This window comes from Brassica napus, chromosome C8 (assembly GCF_020379485.1).
Source record: "Brassica napus cultivar Da-Ae chromosome C8, Da-Ae, whole genome shotgun sequence".
Lineage (NCBI taxonomy): Eukaryota > Viridiplantae > Streptophyta > Magnoliopsida > Brassicales > Brassicaceae > Brassica > Brassica napus.
This window is the reverse complement of record NC_063451.1, coordinates 4,454,681-4,472,511: the sequence shown is the minus strand read 5'-3', so window position 1 is coordinate 4,472,511 and position 17,831 is coordinate 4,454,681. Positions and strand designations below refer to the sequence as shown.

General features: G+C 43.5%; 1 protein-coding gene across 2 annotated transcripts; it reads right to left on the bottom strand.

Annotated features, from left to right (window-relative positions):
- Window positions 1-8,771: 8,771 nt before the first annotated feature.
- LOC106423768 (probable serine/threonine protein kinase IRE3) lies at window positions 8,772-15,538 on the bottom strand. Of its 2 annotated transcripts, none has more exons than XM_013864529.3 (18): window positions 14,869-15,538; window positions 14,699-14,739; window positions 14,404-14,574; window positions 12,956-14,314; window positions 12,687-12,859; window positions 12,280-12,517; window positions 12,064-12,156; window positions 11,841-11,981; window positions 11,676-11,768; window positions 11,263-11,467; window positions 10,921-11,006; window positions 10,580-10,668; window positions 10,267-10,318; window positions 10,124-10,180; window positions 9,865-10,026; window positions 9,706-9,783; window positions 9,156-9,277; window positions 8,772-9,084 (listed from the first exon to the last, which is right to left on the bottom strand). In XM_013864529.3, exons 1-17 carry the CDS (start codon window positions 15,377-15,379, stop codon window positions 9,191-9,193), a joined length of 3,636 nt encoding a protein of 1,211 aa, XP_013719983.2. In that variant the 5' UTR covers window positions 15,380-15,538; the 3' UTR covers window positions 8,772-9,084; window positions 9,156-9,190. The 2 variants fall into 2 exon arrangements, with proteins under 2 accessions (XP_013719983.2, XP_013719982.2); XM_013864528.3 differs by having other exon boundaries at window positions 14,699-14,742; window positions 14,869-15,485.
- Window positions 15,539-17,831: the final 2,293 nt, after the last annotated feature.

The window sequence follows — 17,831 nt, the reverse complement described above, 5'->3', positions numbered from 1 at the left end:
ACAGACGATGATCCAGTTGGGATCTTCGGAGAAGCTTGCCCAGACGAGGTTGAAGGTCATCGAGAGAGTAAGGGCGGAGCATAAGAAGGCCAACGAGAAGGCCGCAGAGGAGAAAGAGATTCTTCGAGTGAAGTTCGAAGAGCTGGAGGGCAAGCTTAAATCTTTCAGCGCGGCGAGGAAAGAGCTCGTACGAGAGAAAAGTCATTTGGAGCAAACGACTGCGAACCTGGAGAAGGAGAAGACCGAGCTAGTCGAAGAGAGAGATGCCGCGGTAGACAAACTAATCAGAGAGAGGCAACGCTTGAGGGACTCCCGGGGTTTGGAGGTTACTCGTAAGAGGGAAAGAGTCGAGGCTGCTATGGCTGAGAAGGCAAGTCGCCGTTTTGATCGCGTGCGCGACCATTTTACTCGTCTGGAGGCTTTTGAGAAGGCGAAGAACCTGTATGGTCAAGCTTTGGGAACGAAGAAGTGCCTCGAGGTTATAAAGGCGAGTGGGACGGAGATCCCCCAAGAAATGATCGATGTCTTCGTTGAGCAGGAGAAACTTTACGAGGTGGAGGTTATGAAACTCCGAGTAGAGCCGCTGTCTGATAGCGACCTTACACTTTCTCCGCTGGTCCTTTCTTCTCGTTTCGCCGAGGACTGGTTCAGAACGTCATTCGATCCCTATGGGTCGAACGTAAACTTGATCGGGCCAGAGACGGCTTCTCGGCTCGTTACCTCGCTCGAAGTTGTTGAGGAGCCATCAGAGGAGCCACTGGTTGACGTCACGTCTATCCCTACCGAGCATGTCAAGTCCCCGGTGGGAAGCGGTTTTGACGAGCGCCCAGAGAATGAGAATCTGAAGGGGTTACCTGGAAAGGACGGCCTCGAGATGGGCGACACTCTGGTTCGAGAGGGAGAGACCGAGAACGTGGGCGTTGAGGATCCTGTGCTTGTCTCGGATTCTTCCTCCGAAGGACGAGAGGATGGGGAGGAGGATAACGATGGAATCGAGGAGGCGTTGCTGCCACGTCCCACTGAGGAGGAGACGATCTACGAAGCTGGGGATACAGATCTTCCTCCACTTCCTGTTGTAGACTCTCTTGCCCCTATTTCTACTCGGGCGGAGGACCCGACTGCTGCCGCTACCAAGGGTCCTGACGATCAAGATTCTGTGCCTTGATGTTTCACCTATGTTCTTTTCTCCTCTTCTTTTTTGTTTGTGGTATTGATAGACCCTGTTGTTGTACGATTAGACATGCCTTTATTTTATTGGTAAGTCGCTGTTTTAAGCGGACTTTAAATTTGTGGGTTGTGTTTCTCATCTGTACTTGCAAACTTTGTTAAAGTAAATGTCAGTATCTTTAGTGTCTCGCGATGTGTTCACTTAGAAACAATAGATTCCTGACCTTTGGCTTTTGCAAATAGATAAGGAAACGAACCGCTAGGGGCTTTATTCAGCTCTTGTCGCGTTTCAATCGAGACGACGTCTAGGCGCATCGTTCTATATCGAAAACAAGGGACTGAATCTAAGAGTGGAAGGTTCTTTCGTCCGTTTCCTCAATGACAATCGAGTAATTGGGTAGCTAGTCCATTACGCGTTTAGTCGAGGAAAGGGTAAAGATTCACTCCGTTTAGTCGGTCAATGCTCCTTTGGCATAGGTGACTAGCGACTGTTGGGTCCTCAGGCTAAGTGTCTGATAAGGACATAGCCAGGAAATGGAACGATAGTGTCTGCGTATCTCCTGCTGGAGACACGGGAGCCGTTGGGTTTGATAACAGGCATCTACTCAGTAGAAGTTGAGACAATGAACAAGATTTTGACTTTGATTTTGTTGCAGCTGGACCTGTTTAAGGCTGCCTATGTACCTCGGTTGAGGATCAAGCCATTCGTAATTCATTTTCCCCGAGTAAAAGTGGCCGTGAGTGGCGCATTTACTCGGTCGAGTAGAAGTGACCACGGGGGTGCATCTACTCGGTAGTTTTTTTTTTTTTTTTTTTTTTTGAAATACACCTACGAGTAGAAACGTCTTAGGTGCATCGAGTTCCATGATCGGGGAACTTCTTCGCCACGTGAAGTTTGAAGTCGGTATACTCCAGGTTTGACGACTTTGATGATTTTGTAAGGTCCCTCCCACCTGGCGCCGAGTTTACCGGCGTTTAGCTCCTTAGTGTTTTCAAACACCTTGCGCATGACGAGGTCACCGAGTTCCAGAGGTCGGGCACGGACCCTTTTGTTGTAGTAACTCTCGATCTGGTGTTGATAGTTCTGGATGCGCAGCAGAGCTTTATCTCGTCGTTCTTCTATCTCATCAAGGGCGTCGAGTAGCATTTCCTTGTTGAGTTCGACGTATTGAGGCATCTTGGAGCGTCGGAGGCTTGAAACGTTGACTTCAGCGGGAGCCATGGCTTCTACGCCGTAGGCGAGGGAGAAAGGTGTCGATTTAGTCGATCCTCGCGGCGTTGTGCGATGGCTCCATAGGACTCCGTCGAGCTCATCAGCCCAGTGACCCTTTTTCAGATCCAGACGCTTTTTAATGCCATCGATGATGAGTTTATTGGAGGATTCTGCCTGGCCATTACCTTGCGGGTAACGAGGAGTGGAGGGGCTTAGTCGAATGTTCCATTTGCCACAGAACTCCTTGAAGTTGCCTGACATGAACTGTGATCCGTTATCGGTAACGATCTCATAAGGTAAACCGTGGCGGAAAATAATATTTTTCCAGACGAAACCGCGGACTTCTTTGTCTGTGACTTGAGCGTATGCTTCAGCTTCGATCCATTTGGTAAAGTAGTCGATGAGGACAAGGATGAAGCGTCTTTGGCGGGAACAGGGAAGTGGTCCAATGATGTCCATTGCCCATCGCATGAACGGGTATGGAGCGGTGGTTGTTCGCAACATTTCGGTTGGACAATGGATACTAGGTGCGTGCCGTTGGAACTTGTCGCAGCTTCTCGCGTAAGACTCGCAATCTGCGTTCATTGTTGGCCAGAAGAAGCCTAAGCTCCTTACTTTGATTGCTAATGCACGTCCGCCCGAATGATTTCCGCCAGCGCCTTCGTGCGTCTCTGCCATAACCCTTGCTGTCTCGTCGCCATGAATGCATTTTAGGAGCACTTTACTAGCGGTCCAGTGGTGTAGTTCATCGTCAAGAACGACGTAATGGGCGCTGCGTGTTTTTAGTCGGCGTGCTTCCCATTTGTCGTTTGGGAGTTCTCCCTTCGAGAGGTAGTCGATAAACTTAGTTCTCCAATCAAGACCAAATCCGTCGTCATCTGGAGTAGCGGGTTCGATGACCAGGGCAACGAGGGTTTGGTCGGTTGGAATATCGATGCTTGGTTTCTCGATACGATGTATCGGGATGGTTCATTTAACTTGATCACGAAGCTTGCTGCCAAGGGCCGCGAGGGCGTCGGCGCAGACGTTTTCGCCTCTGGGAAATGTGATGAGTTCGAAGAACTCGAACTGTGCTGCCAGGCTTTGCACTATTTTGAGATAGGCATCCATTCGGTCGTTGCGGGCATCGTAGTCGCTGCTGAACTGACTGGCGACTAATTGAGAGTCGCAATACGCGCTTAGTCGTTTAGCTTTTACGGCTTTTGCTAAGCGGAGTTCGGCGATCAGAGATTCGTATTCTGCTTTGTTGTTTGACGCGGGAAAGCCAAAGCTGAAAGACTGCCTGATTAGCTCTCCGGTCGGGGACTGTAGTTGGACTCCGGCTCCTGCTCCCTTGTTGGTCGATGATCCATCGACGTGCAGCGTCCAGTTTGAGCTTGGGAGTATAAGATCTTGTTCCAATTCTGGGGCCAACTCGACCAGGAAGTCCGCAAGGACTTGGAACTTCGCCGCTGTGCGGTTCTTGTAGGTAATATCGAGCTCGCCGAGTTCGATGGCCCACTTCGTGAGTCTGCCAGATCTGTTGGTGTTTTGGAGTATCGTTCGGAGAGGTTGATCAGTCAGTACCTCCACTGAATGTGACTGGAAATACGGTCGAAGCTTTCTTGCTGCCTCGACAACTGCTAAAGCCATCTTTTCCAGAGTCGGGTATCGCGTCTCTGGTCCGGTCATGCGTCTGCTTGTGTAGAAGATGGGCTTTTGTTCGCCGCGGTTTTCCTTTATCAGAACGCTGCTGACTGCAGCTTGTGACACCGCGACATAGAGAGATAGAACATCACCGACGTCCAGCTTAGCGAGTACTGGAGGTGTTGTCAGGTATTGCTTGAGTTGAGTAAATGCATCCTCGCACTTCTCATCCCAAATGAACTTCTTGTTTCCTCGCAAGAGATCGTAAAAGGGGAGGCACTTGTCGGTGGATCTGGAGATGAAACGATTTAGAGCAGCTATCCGGCCCGTGAGCCGTTGTACTTCTCTACTGTTCTTCGGACTTGGGAGGTTCAGGACCGCGGATATTTGCTTCGGGTTCGCCTCGATTCCTCGCTGCGTGACTATGTAGCCGAGGAACTCGCCTGAAGAGACTCCGAATGTGCACTTTGCTGGGTTCAGCTTCATGCCGTATTTGTTGAGAGTTTCGAAACATTCTTGAAGATGACGGAGGTGATCAATGGAATGGAGCGACTTAACCAACATGTCGTCGATGTACACTTCTATGGTGATGCCCAGCTTATCTGCGAACATATTGTTCACAAGTCGTTGGTAGGTTGCTCCGGCGTTCTTCAAACCAAACGGCATGACCTTATAGCAGTAGGTTCCCCTATCTGTGATGAAGGCTGTCTTGTCGCGATCATTCGGGTGCATCATTATTTGATTGTATCCAGAGAAGGCGTTAGACTCGACTAAACGGTCAATGTTGGGAAGAGGGTAGCTATCCTTTGGGCAGGCTTTATTCAGATCGGTGAAGTCGACACAGACGCGCCACTTGCCATTTTTCTTTTTGACGACTACCGGATTTGCCAACCATTCGGGGTAGCGGACCTCAGCGATCGAACCTGCGCCGAGTAGCTTGTCAACTTCTTCGTTTACGGCCTTCGACCTGTCAGGGCCGAGCTTACGTCGCTTCTGGCGGATAGGTTTGAATGTTGGGTCGACGTTTAGCTCGTGAGTCGTTATAGTCGGGTCAATGCCTTTCATGTCTGCCATAGACCAAGCGAATGTAGACACGTTCTTCCTGAGGAATTTCATAATTGACTGCTGCATTTCCTTAGAAAGGTATGCACCAACCCTTACGGTTCGACTTTGATCGGCGTCGTCAATAGGTAACTCGAGAACCTCTCTTTCCTGGGAACGGACTTTTGAGGTTGGGGGAGACACAGAATTAACGGGTAGAGATGACCGTTGGAGTTTGACTGTGACGACTAGGAGATCCCTAGCGGCCTTTTGATCCCCTCGCAGCGTTTTTATCCTTTCGTCCGTGCCAGGGAACTTGACGCACTGGTGGTAGGTGGAAGGAACGGCTTGCATCGAGTGTAGCCAAGGGGTGATGAGTATAGCGTGATACGGAGCTTTTGTGCTTACAACGGCAAACTTAACCGTTCGAGTAATGCCACACGCGCGTACCGGGAGGCGGATCGTTCCCAAGATAGTTTCGGAGGATCCATTGAATCCGGTTAATGTCCTGGAAGACGCTTTTATGTCGTCAAGATCAACTCCCATCTTCTGTAGAGTTCCTCGGAAGATGAGGTTGACGGAACTTCCGGTGTCAATGAGGATCTTGGTGACATCATACTCTCCAATTCCAAGGACGACGAGAAGAGGATCATTATGGGGAGCGTGAACTCCTTCAGCGTCGTCCGGTGACAAGGTTATCTGAGGATGACTTGTCGGTTTAGTCGGCCACTTCTGGGAAGTCGCGACTTGTCGACGATAGTCTTTTACAGAACGGACAGTGTCTCCGCTAGGAGGGGAGCCTCCGATGATGACATTCAACGACTGTCCCGTTTGTACTCGCTTAGAGTCTAGCAAGGTGCGGAGGTCTGTGGATATGTTGGTGTCATGCGTTGGAGGTTGAAAATGACCTTTAGCTTGCTCCAACTGTCATCGTAAGTCTGTTGGTTTTGAACGGTTGAGCTGTATGCGAAGGTCGCAGGCGCCAGCGTTGAGTTTATCTCGGAGGTCGGTAATTGGCCCTTTGTTGTTGTTAGCGTCGCTTGTCGAGATACGACGAGACTTCCGTGTGTCCAGCATCGTCCGGAGATCTTTGTGCTTGGGACTGCTATCATTTTCAGACTCGAACTTCCGCTTCAGGACGTCTCTCAGATCTCCGAGTACAGGTGCATCGTCGTTATTGTCGTCGGACGACAAAGATTGCTGAGAGAGTATAACCTCGATGCGTCTGCGATTAGCAGGATGCTCTTCGTCGGCTGAGGAGTCTCCCTCACCGTTATCCTTCGGGGTTTCCTCCTCGTCGTCTCGTCGTTGAGCGTCGTTTTGTCAACCTTTGCCGGTGGCTTTGCGCTGGGCTCTTCTTTCCTTGTTCTTGCTCCAGCTCTTGCCATTCTTTGGTTTAGCTTTCAAGGGTTCGAACTTAAATTCACCGCTCGCAAGGGACGAGAGATAATGAGCGTAGAGTGATTTGCATTCTGTGGTATCATGTCCCTTGACGTCGTGATATTTGCAACGCTTGGTGAGATCGACGGTCCTGGAAGGCCCCGCTGCTGACCTGGCTCCGGCTGTAGGTTGGGTGGTGCAAACAGTATCGACTGGTTTGTCGGGCGAATCGAGCTCCCTTACCCACTTGTTCCATCCCTCTACGCGGAGTACGAGAGTTGAAACCGGCACGTTTTTCTCGTTGACGACATACATGTATCCGTCTTTGCGGCCGTTTTTGTCGGTTGGAGCATGCTGGCGCGGTTCTTGTCGCATGTTGGCGTTTTTAGCCGCTGGAGCTTTGGGTGCGTTCATCTTGCTGAGAATGGCGTTAGTATCTTCTTCCATTCGGATGAAGTTGTCAGATCGCGCGATAGCGTCCTGGAGCGACGTAGTTGGATTTTGGTATAAATCCTCCCGGAATTTAGAACGAACCCACAACGTGTTCCGCAAGGCGTCAATGGCGATACCGTCTGGAATTTCAATCCTTGAGGCTACGGCTTTGAACTTCTCCATGTAGTCGCGAAGGCTCTGGTCTTTGGTTTGGTTGAGGTTCCACAAGCTAGAGGCAGTAGCGCTGCGCTTGGTGAACATAATGTAAGTCTTGAGAAAAGCTGCTGACAAGTCGCGGAAACTTCCGATGGAGTTTTCTTCTAACTGGGAAAACCAGGTTAGGGCTTGCTCGTGGAGAGTTTCGACGAACAGTTGGCAGTAGCCTGCGTCCCTTTCTTCTTCTGGGAGTCGAGCCCGTGCCATCGCAATGTTGAAAGCTGTCATGTGTTCCACTGGGTCTCCACCGGGTTTGTACTCGGGTAGGCGCAGTTTTTCTATTTTTCCGAGTTGGACGCTGGTCAGAGCACTAGTAAACGGAGTGCGTGAGGTTGCGGCGAGGACGCTCTCGATTTGCGGGGCCGCGCTGGTTACTTGATGGATCTTCTCGCTCATTTGTTGGAAACTGAGTTTGAGCTCGGCGAGCTCGCGTATGGCGTATCTGCTGGGGACGGCTTGTTTGGCCGTCGGGAGCTGTGAGGGCCGCGACCATAGCAGCTAACTGGTCGTTGGTCGTCTTTTGGACTTCGTCTTGATGAGCAAGTCAAGCCATGATAGAGCTCATGAAATCTGTGGTGATGGGCGGCACGGCTTCGGGCGTTGGGGTTGGTTCGCCGCCCGGAGCGCCGTGGGTGGCGTCGTTTTGAACCATGTAGGTCTAGAACGTTACTTTAGTCGGCCCCACGGTGGGCGCCAATTGTTTGTCCAGGATTCGGTTGATTAGAATGATGAACTTAGGAATGGAGTGACTAAAGACGCTTTTATTAGAATCAAACAAGAGGTTACAAGATTGACGGGAAATAAGGAGACGAGATCAAAGGTTTAAGCAACAGGATCAAAGAGATGATTAAGAAACCCTAGATCTAGCCGCTTCTGTATGTGTTGTCCAAAAGTTCCCCTTTCGTTGTCTCCTCCTCCCCTCTTATAGTGTCCTCGTCCGTGATGCCCTAATCGTGTCGTCCTTTGGGCCCTGTCGTTAAAGGCCGAGTATGCGGGCCTTGGTACTGTTCTCTATAAGCCGAGCATATTTAGTCGGCTTAACTGATCGGCTAAAAGTACTCTGGGGTCGAGCCGACATCTTTAGCCGCTTAAGCCGACTAAACTGGTCAAGCTTGCCGGGCTAGGGCCTGTTATTCGATGGGCCTTGTGGAGGGATGTAATCCATCTCCTGCAAACCTACATTATAGCTAATATCATATCAATAATCTGTGTATGTACAAGTTATATCAATATAGCATCTTGCTTCTTGTTATCGTTTGTTATTACTGACCCAAATCTAATTTAGTTATGACATAGTGAGAGCTAAATTATACCAAAAGTAAACACTTAGCAAATGATTTATAAAATTAATGAATGAATACTAAATTTGCAGTTATTGAATTGCAGACATTACTCATTAATATTTTTTGTTGATGAAAGTGAACCCAACCCATTTTTGTTGTTTTTTGGATCACAGACCCCACTTTGCATTTTTCGCTACCAAACATTTACAGCTTTTTGAGTAAAGCAATTAATGCATATGGCTATGAAATAGGTGGGAATGGGTGCAACTGCAACAGTACTAAGGCTGCTATAATTGTATGACTCTTTTTAGAGAGGTCCCAAAAGTATCCATACATACACACATCCATGATAGTGTGGGACCATAAAGAGCGAGATGGTCTCACGTTTGATGCTTTTAGAGAGAGAGATAAAGAAGAAGAAGACAACGAGAGAGTGATGATTCTATTTCATGTGCAGCCTAAAACATTCTATGAACAGATTTGGAAGAGACAAATTGCGAAACAGTAAGGAACATTGAGATCATCTTTCACTTAATTTACTTAGACGCATCATTTCACAACCTCTCTCTGAAGGTGGAATGCCAAAGCCTGAAACCATGTTCGTATAACCACAAATCCAAACAAATATCAACCAGCTACATACCGCAAAACACTATGCGTTATGCCGCCAAATAATGTTTCAATTTCCATTTTCCCTTTTGTTTTTCTCTGTTTTTCTTCGTGTCTCTGCAAATATGTAACATCGATGCATCACAAAGAGTAACAAAAAATATTAGTAACCAAAGAAATTTACTTACATGTACAGAAATATCAAGTAGCTTTGATTTGTTTGTTATCTTCGATGCAAATTTGCTGGTGTTCCTTCTTTCTGACCTTTGGATATCACATCATAGTTGATATATGCCAGCTGTGATAGGTTCTTCAATACAGTAAAAAGAGCAAAAGTTAGAATGCTATATTAATTGGCTCTTGATAAGAATCAAAGACGGAATCCAATTAATTAGTCAGACGAATGTAACTAGTGATCCTCTCACAAGCTTAGTCACCTCGTCTTACAAACACATCAATTCAAGTGATTAAATCTCATAAAGACACCACTTCAAATGGCTAAATTTCAACTAACTCAAAATCATTTGCCACTTGAATTGGGTGGAGGCAGAGCACATGAGTTCATAAACTACCAACCTAAAGTAGAAGGATTCTGAGAGTTGTAGGTAATGCTAGCAACCTATGTAAAGATATCAATTCTGAAAATGAAACTTGCAAGGGAACTTCTACTGCTGTAAAAAACTCAGATTAATCGTCTACTTGGATGACAAGGGATCTTCGGAGGAACCTATACAGTACCTTGAACGAGAAATTATCGAATGGGTTATTTTTAGACACATTAGTTTCCAACTCCGCAGGTCCGCCAGGTTCATCAATCTGCATAACATCATTGCTCCAATTTAGGGACAATTTAAAAATGTAACGCCAATATTTCTGAGGAAAGACGGCAGATAATACCTCCTCGTTGTGATCATTGCTCAGGCAACCACTGCTGCCACTTTCACTAGAATCTCCATTCTCATTGTTTGGAAAACAATGCTTATCCGAAAAGCTAGGCTGGTAGCGACACTGGAAGTAACTTGTGTCAAGAACATCTTCTGAATCCGGCACAAAGGCAGCCTATAAAAAAACCATGCAATAAAATGCAAAAAAGAAGAAAAGAAATGAGTTTGCAAAGCTTACGAATTTAGAAGTAAAAAAAGATAAATGAACTCACCTTCTGCTCTGCTAGAGTGTCCCAGTTTATGTCTTTAAAGAAGATGTGCTGCTTGACCTGTGTCATGATATTTTTTCATCACAACACAACACTTTACCATAAAACTGGAATCAGTATTTCAAGAAAAATAAAATCAATGTCACCTCAGCCGCCCCTCTAGCTCCAAGTCTCTGGTGAGGATCTTCCGTTAGTAACCTGGATAAAGCACATGCGAGACAATTTTACGGAAAACAATGCACTTGACTCCTTTTCAGTTCAGTTATAAGCTGATCTTGAACCAAGCATATGATCAAAATAGGCATTTACTTGGACCCTTATGGGAGCATACATATATATAGTTCACAACTCAAGAAAAACATAAGAAAAACAGGTTGCTTATTGATGTTCACAACAGAACTGTCCAGAAGTTAATAATTTCAATTACGCATATGGTTGGACGGAAAGAAAATCACTAACCGATCTATCAAATCACGGGCTTCATGGCTCATCTCCTCTGGAACACTAGGCCATGGTATATTTCGGTTGAGGATATTGTCAAATATTTGCTAGAACCCAACAAAGAAGATGCAGATCAAATATCAGGGAACTGGAGAGTGAACTAGAGATATAAAATACTCTGTCGCAACATATGAAGATGTGAAACGAAAATGTTACAAAGATAAGAGGCCAATACAAAAAAAAACACCGTATTTCATGACCACCCAAAGGTAGAACATCAGTTTCTAGAGCCTTTAGAAACCTCTATCATTACTATTTACAAGAACGATGCAATATGTAGTCAATTTCTAGTCACTGACCTCAGGATGATCAGCATTGAAGGGCGGAATCCCCACAATGAATTCAAACAAAATGATGCCAACAGACCACCAATCCGCAGTTGCACCTGGACATTTATGGAAGTATATCAATCTTTACAGTCTTGGTATGGGATAAACAGAATTGAATATCTCAAAATATTGTCAGACTTAACGGATACGCTATAAGCTTTCCACCAGACAAGAAGAACTGTTATTCAGATTAACAATCTCAACCCAGGACTAATCATTTAATCTCAACTCAGCACCAATTTCTACTCAAAAGTACGATTTGGAATATAGAGACAAGCGGAAAAAAAAGATTAGAAGGAAGCATGTGTGCACCATGTCCTGTCCCCAGAAGAATTTCCGGCGCTAAGTAGTCAGGAGTGCCCACTGCAGACCGCTTATCTCGACTTCCAAACTCATGCTCCGATGTTGTCCATTTTGGTTTCTCCTCAAGAAACAAAGACGATGCACCAAAATCTGGACCAGAGAGATCATCGGTGCTGCTGATGAGACCAACTTTGGAGAGCCCAAAATCTGTTAACTGCTCAGATGAAACAATATGTACCATTAGCTCTGCAGGGAAGCATAGTTCTGATATCCATATATTCTATTTACAGTCTCATAAATGCAGAGACTCTTATGAGCTTCAGAAAAAAGACTAAAATCTGCAGAGCATTACATTGCATGACATTAACTAAACATTCTGAAAGCCTGATACAATTAAAAATAAGTTCCCAGAAAATTATTACCTTAACATGACCATCATGTGCAATCAACAAATTGTCAGGTTTCAAATCACGATGCACAACACCCTCAGAGTGTAAATATTCCAATGCAAGGATCTGTCACGAATAATCGACAATGAGTCACATCATCTTGATATCATTCCTTGATATTATGGCATGATCACTTACAACTTCCGCAATGTATACACGGGCATTACTTTCATCCATGCAACCAATATTCTTCAACAGTGAATAAAAATCACCTCCACCCAGGTATTCCATCACAAGATACAGGTTTTCGCTAGAAGTAAAAGAATAGAAGAATCGAACCTGATAAAATAAGAAGGGTATGGTAGAAATAAGGGAATCTCTTGAGAGAAAAGAGTATGCTATAAGAGTTAGCACAACTCACCACAAAGGGATTGCGGACGTTGATCAAAATATCTCGTTCAGCAAGTATACTTTCAACAGCATTCTTGCGGATCATATCGGCCTTCTTCAGAACCTATAGAGTATGACAAGATGTAGAAAAACAGTTAGACTGATTTTGCCAACCAAGTCAGCTTAACTCTACAGACAGATCTTTCACAAGAGCAAAAGAAGCAAAACGAACTGAAATTTAGAATACCTTAATTGCAAATAGGTCTCCTGTCGTTCTCTTTTTAGCCAAAAGAACTCGCCCAAATGCTCCCCTACTAATTTCTTTTATCTCATCAAAATCATCTATGGATATGCGGTCATGCAGATATACTGGGCTGGTCCTCAAGCTGCGAAATACATCGTCATCTTCCAAAGGAGCATCTTCATCAATTACGGTGCTTGATAGGTCAAACTTTTCATCATCTAGAAGCTGAAGATACTTTTCCCTACATTATACAGAAAAACACTCTTTCAATATTTTCCTCAACTGACAAAAGTTTATAGTTCTTCTGGAGACCAGAAATTCATCTCCAAGAATACTTGGATTGCTAGTAAAGACAGCAAGGGGTTTGATCCAAAATATATTTGAAGACAAAAATAGTAATAGGAACTCACTGTATCAACTTTTCAATGCGTGTCCCAAAAGTTTCTACTGTAAGCGCATCAAAATTTCTGCGGTCTATGACAACCCTCAAGTCATCAAGACAAGAAAGTAAGAGCCGAATGGATCGATCACCACCTGGAATGGCATTTGATGCGCGTCTTGCAATGTCAGCAAGTTCAGTCATCTGCATCATCAGTTGTCAACCGTGTTATTCGTCGGCGTGCATATTTAATAACAAAAGATAAGAAAGATATGAACCAAGAGCAGAACCATCACATACCTGTGGAATATCATCCAGGTCATGGAATGTACCCTTGCCTCCTAAAAACAATTCAACTGGATCGGATCTAGGGGTTGGAATCGGGGATCTAGGGGTCATGCTACCGCCAGATGAAGCAGTCATGCCTTGATCAGACTTGGGACCAAAACGAGTTCTGCATGACAACGAAGTGAAACATCTCATATCATCCATGAAAGCTGAATTATCAGCCTCCGGAAAACAGTCAAGCATGTCCTCGGACCCTCTTCGCGACCAGTCGCTTAGCTTTGGGGAGAGAACATCAGATTCTCCAGTCAAGCTCGCCTTAGATATTTTCATACCATCCGGGCTTTCTACCGTTGCTAGGCTATCCTTCTGTATAAAGGTCTCTATTATCTTGTCAAGAGTTACAGCAACTGCCACCAGCCGCTCATCAACACTCAGACCCTTTTGGTCATATTTATCAGCCAATGCACAGACTATAGAGTGATCTTCCACGTGGGTGGTCGGAACATCCTCCTCGCATATACGACAAATAATTGAATTTTCCTCAGGAATATATGACTGATCCCCCCAATAACCCCAAGAAATATTGTGCCGATGCTTGGTCATATGTTCATGAGACAACTTTTTGGGAGAACAGTCTGGCGGCTTAGAAACAGCCATATCATCACTCGTAGCTACCTCTGGAGGTTCAGTTTTGCTATCAGTCTGCTCTTTGGTTACTGTAGATTCTTTTACACCCTTTGGCGCTGGAGATGGAAGCTTTTTCCAAGAAGACATTCTGTCCATGTTTACAAGTGATTCAGAATCGTTTGAAGTTTCATTGTACGGTGAAGAGAGAGGAGATGGACGATTAACAAAGTCCTCTTTCCAATTCAAACCACGCTGCTCCTGACTATAAGCTTTCTTGGTAGATGGTATCTTTAAGGCCGTGGCAGTGGCAGTATTTAAGCCCCTCGTATCCCTAACTTCTCCAGTGGGGGCACTTTTATCCGCAGAATGCAAGACTCTTGACTGACGCAAGGCCTCTTCCTCCTGTCCCCAACTTTCCTTATGAAACTGAAGTAATCTAGTACATCTGGTAAGGATAAACAGCATCCGAGTGTGAAGCTTCTTGAGCACGCCCGGGGGAAGCTCCTGACGTCTATCATCTAACTCTTGAACTATGCCCTCACACTGAAGCCAGAACTCTCCTGAGGTAGACTTGGTACAGTTCTGTGCCAAAATCAACAAGTCGTAGATTGTCACCTCCCACTCGGGATGACTTTCCGCATATTCCTCAGAAATTTCAATCAGGTCCCCAGCAAATACTCCAAGGTCCAAATTTACTTCTTCCTTTGCTTTATCAAATTTGGTCCGGATTAGATTCAAGATTTCCTGTATAAGCCAGAGACAGGAGCCGTCAAGATTAGAGCATGCATTAAAAACAAATTCCAAGTGAAATTAATAAAGAGGCTCAAGAGTACCTCCAGGCTATTTGACCTACGAGGCTTCCATAAAGGATAAGGCCTTACACCTTTGGAGTTCAGCTCATGAGAAAAGCTCTTGATGTCACCAGAAAACCTCCTTCTTGGAGCACTGGTCATACGAAGTAAGGCTTGGTTACGAGGGGTTTCAGGCTCTACTTCATATGAATTCTACAAAGATAGACGCCAACGTCACTTAGAACTAGTATATACATAACAAAAACAATATTTTCTTTTCCAAAATTTTAATTTTACAAGGGTAAAGCAAGAACCAAGGAGAAAGGAACTACCATACCTCTGGTGTGCCAGCGTCGCTAGGTGATACCTTGAGCTGACCTGCTTAGTAGTAACATACAAAATCAAGCGTGAGAAACAATAGCTTAAACAACATTTGGCACACGTCACAACATCAAATCATTCAACAAAGATGATCAAGAGAGGATCAAATCAATATACTGAGCATACCAGTGCTCAATGCCGGCATTGCGGGAACATTGCTTCTTCGATCAACATTCGCTTCCTTCTTCTTTGTATTGCTGCTACTAGTCGAACCAGAGTCCCAACGAGTACCCAACTTGGGCGGTACGATCGGAACTGCTTTCTCATCCCCGAAATTGAAGAAGCTCTCCTGCGGCAACGGGCCAGACCTCGTCTTGATTCGATTCAAACCTAGAGACGAGGCCATGATAGGTGTTTCGGCAGTTTGTTTACTCGCCTCAGATGACAATTTCGATTTTCCGGGAATTTGATCGGAGGAGGAGGTTTCTTTGCCCTTTGATGATGAACCATCCTTCTCCTTCTTCTTAAAACCATCTAAAACTCCGGCGAAGGGAGAAGTGCTTGAGTTAGGGCTTTTGGATTTGTGGTTATCGGATCCGATCGGAGAGCTCGAGCCCACGGATCGGGGACTGTTGGAGCTATCGGAAGATCCTGATTTCTTCGAGGAGAAGAAGAGCTTCGTTTTCTTAAACACCATATCTGATTTTGCCCTACTTTCTCCAAACTCTTCTGTTTCAAAGAAGACGCAACTGTGATAAAGGAAAAGTTAGTCAGACCTGCTAATGACGAAACCTCGACTATACCATTAAACGTTAATGACTTTCGACTGAGGATTAAGGACTTTAAAAAGTATTTCACCCCAGTAAAATAATAATTAGAAAGTATCAGAAAATGAAGTATTTCTTATTTAATAATTTTTTGACAGATTATTTAACCACTTGTCTATTTTAATGATACACGTTTTCAATTATTAAAACTGGAGGTGGTTTGTTTTTAGTTTGTGTTGAACATTTGTAGTAGGTAATAATATGACTCGATATGCATGTTTTGTTTCAATAAAATAAAATCATTTTTTTTGTTATGCATGTTTTCTTGGTTAACGCCTTCTGGATTTATAGAATGTTTGGTGTGAATATAATGTGTGCCTTGTTGATTTACCCATGAGTTGTTAGAGATATTGTTTTCTTAAGATTATTCGTTCCCCTTAGAGCATCTCCAATGTACACCTCTATAATTTTCTCTAAAATAGAGATTTTTAATTTTAATTTTAATTTTAATATAAATATTTGGTGTTCAAAAAAAAAAGATCTCTATTATAGAAGTGAAAATGCTCCAATGTATACTTCTATAATAGAGTTCCTCTATTTTAGAGAAAAATATAGAAAAAAGTTATTTTTTGCCTCTATATTTATAGGTGAAAATAACATATCTCTATATTTTTTCCTATAAATAGATGAACATTTTTATTTATATAATAGAGTTTTTCTATTTTAAGAAAAAATATAGAGATAGAAATCAAGATGGGTTGGAGATGGTCGTAATACAGTAACAGTTACCGTAATGGTTGATTGTCTTTCCTCCTCTTCTGTCACCGCCATGTCATTCTTCACCCGTCTCCCATCCGCCCATTTATTTGAAATCTGTCCTACCTGAGTAGGTGTACTGCCAGCCACTCTTCATGTTATTGTTAAAACAACGGTGTGTACGCAGTGCCGTGCCCACACTTTTGAGGGTCTTAAGGCTATTTTTTTTTTAAACATGGTTTCTTCACAATTTTTCTTAAACAATTAAAGTTGTAAATACAGTAGGCATTTTTGTGAAAACAGAATCTACTAAACTAAGACCAAACTAAAATGTAAAGACCAAAACACATAAACAATCAAGCACCTAATAACATATATATATATACACTCTTTATACTCCATAAACACCTAGGGGCTGTTTGTTTCACCATTTGTTATCTCCATCCAGCAGATCCATTTATATGATCCATCCAGATGATCCAACCAAATTTTATGGGACTGTTTGTTTGTTCATTCAAATGGTTCATCTAAGATGAATCATTTAAATGAATCTTATGTTTTTTTATCTATATTTTCATCCAAATGAGTTTAGTAAAAATCATTACTAAAATATCCTTGTTTTGATTTAATCATATTTCTGATGTTAATTTTAACAATATTAACTTTTATTATTTAGTCTAAATATATTTACACTGAAATTATTTTAAAATTAGCATTTTGACATTCATAAATTATTCTTTCATATAAATTTATAAATTTGTATTTAGATTTGTATTAAATTTTTATTACAATAATAACTTCTAATAAACAAAAAGTTTAATAAACATTTACTTAAAAAACTTTAAAATTTCAAACTAAAAAGAATATTAATAATAAACTGATTATAATATTCAAATAAGAATATCTACTTTTGCGTTTTTTTGTGTGGATAACACGTTTTTTCGTTTTTGATGGAAATTGCGATTTTCTGGTTTTGGTAAGGAAAACGGGATTTCCGGTTACGGGGAAAAAACAAGATTTCTGTTTTCGGTGGAAAAATGAGATTTTTCGGTTTTGGCTGGAAAATGAGATTTTTTTCTTTTTTGCTGGAAAATGCGTTCTTTTGCGGGTTTGGTAGAAAAAAATGTGTCTTGGCGGAAAAATGCGTTTTACGGTTTTGTAGGGAAAAAATGTTTTTATGTTTTTGGCGGAAAATGCGTTTTTGCGTTTATGGCAGGAAAATGTGTTTTTGAGGTTTTGACTGGAAAATGTGTTTTTGGTGGAAAATGCGTTTTAGGCGGGAAAATATGTTTTTGGCCGGAAAATATGTTTTTAGCGAAAATTGCGTTTTTACGTTTTGGCGGTAAAATGCGTTTTCGTGGGTTTGACGGAAAACACGTTTTTGGCCGGAAATGCGTTTTGCGGTTTTGGTTTTGGTCGGAAAGTGTGTTTTGTGGTCTTGACGGGAAAGTGCATTTTTCGATTTTGGTGGAAAACACATTGTTGTTTTGTCGTTTTGTTTGAGTGACAAAATGATATTAGATTTAGGTGTAATTTGTGAATTATATCAGAGGTATAATAGACATTATACATTTTAGACAGAACCATCTCCATCCAGATGGTTCCATTTGGATCCTACCTGATTTT

What these genes read in the sequence shown, in the direction of transcription:
- LOC106423768 (XM_013864528.3), bottom strand. Translation starts at nt 15,379, where the DNA reads ATGGTGTTTAAGAAAACGAAGCTCTTCTTCTCCTCGAAGAAATCAGGA. An exon ending in GAGACCTATTTGCAATTAAG is followed by an intron (nt 12,157 to 12,279) that starts GTATTCTAAATT and finishes CATACTCTATAG; the next exon opens with GTTCTGAAGAAGGCCGATAT. An exon ending in TCTTCTGGGGACAGGACATG is followed by an intron (nt 11,007 to 11,262) that starts GTGCACACATGC and finishes ATAAATGTCCAG; the next exon opens with GTGCAACTGCGGATTGGTGG.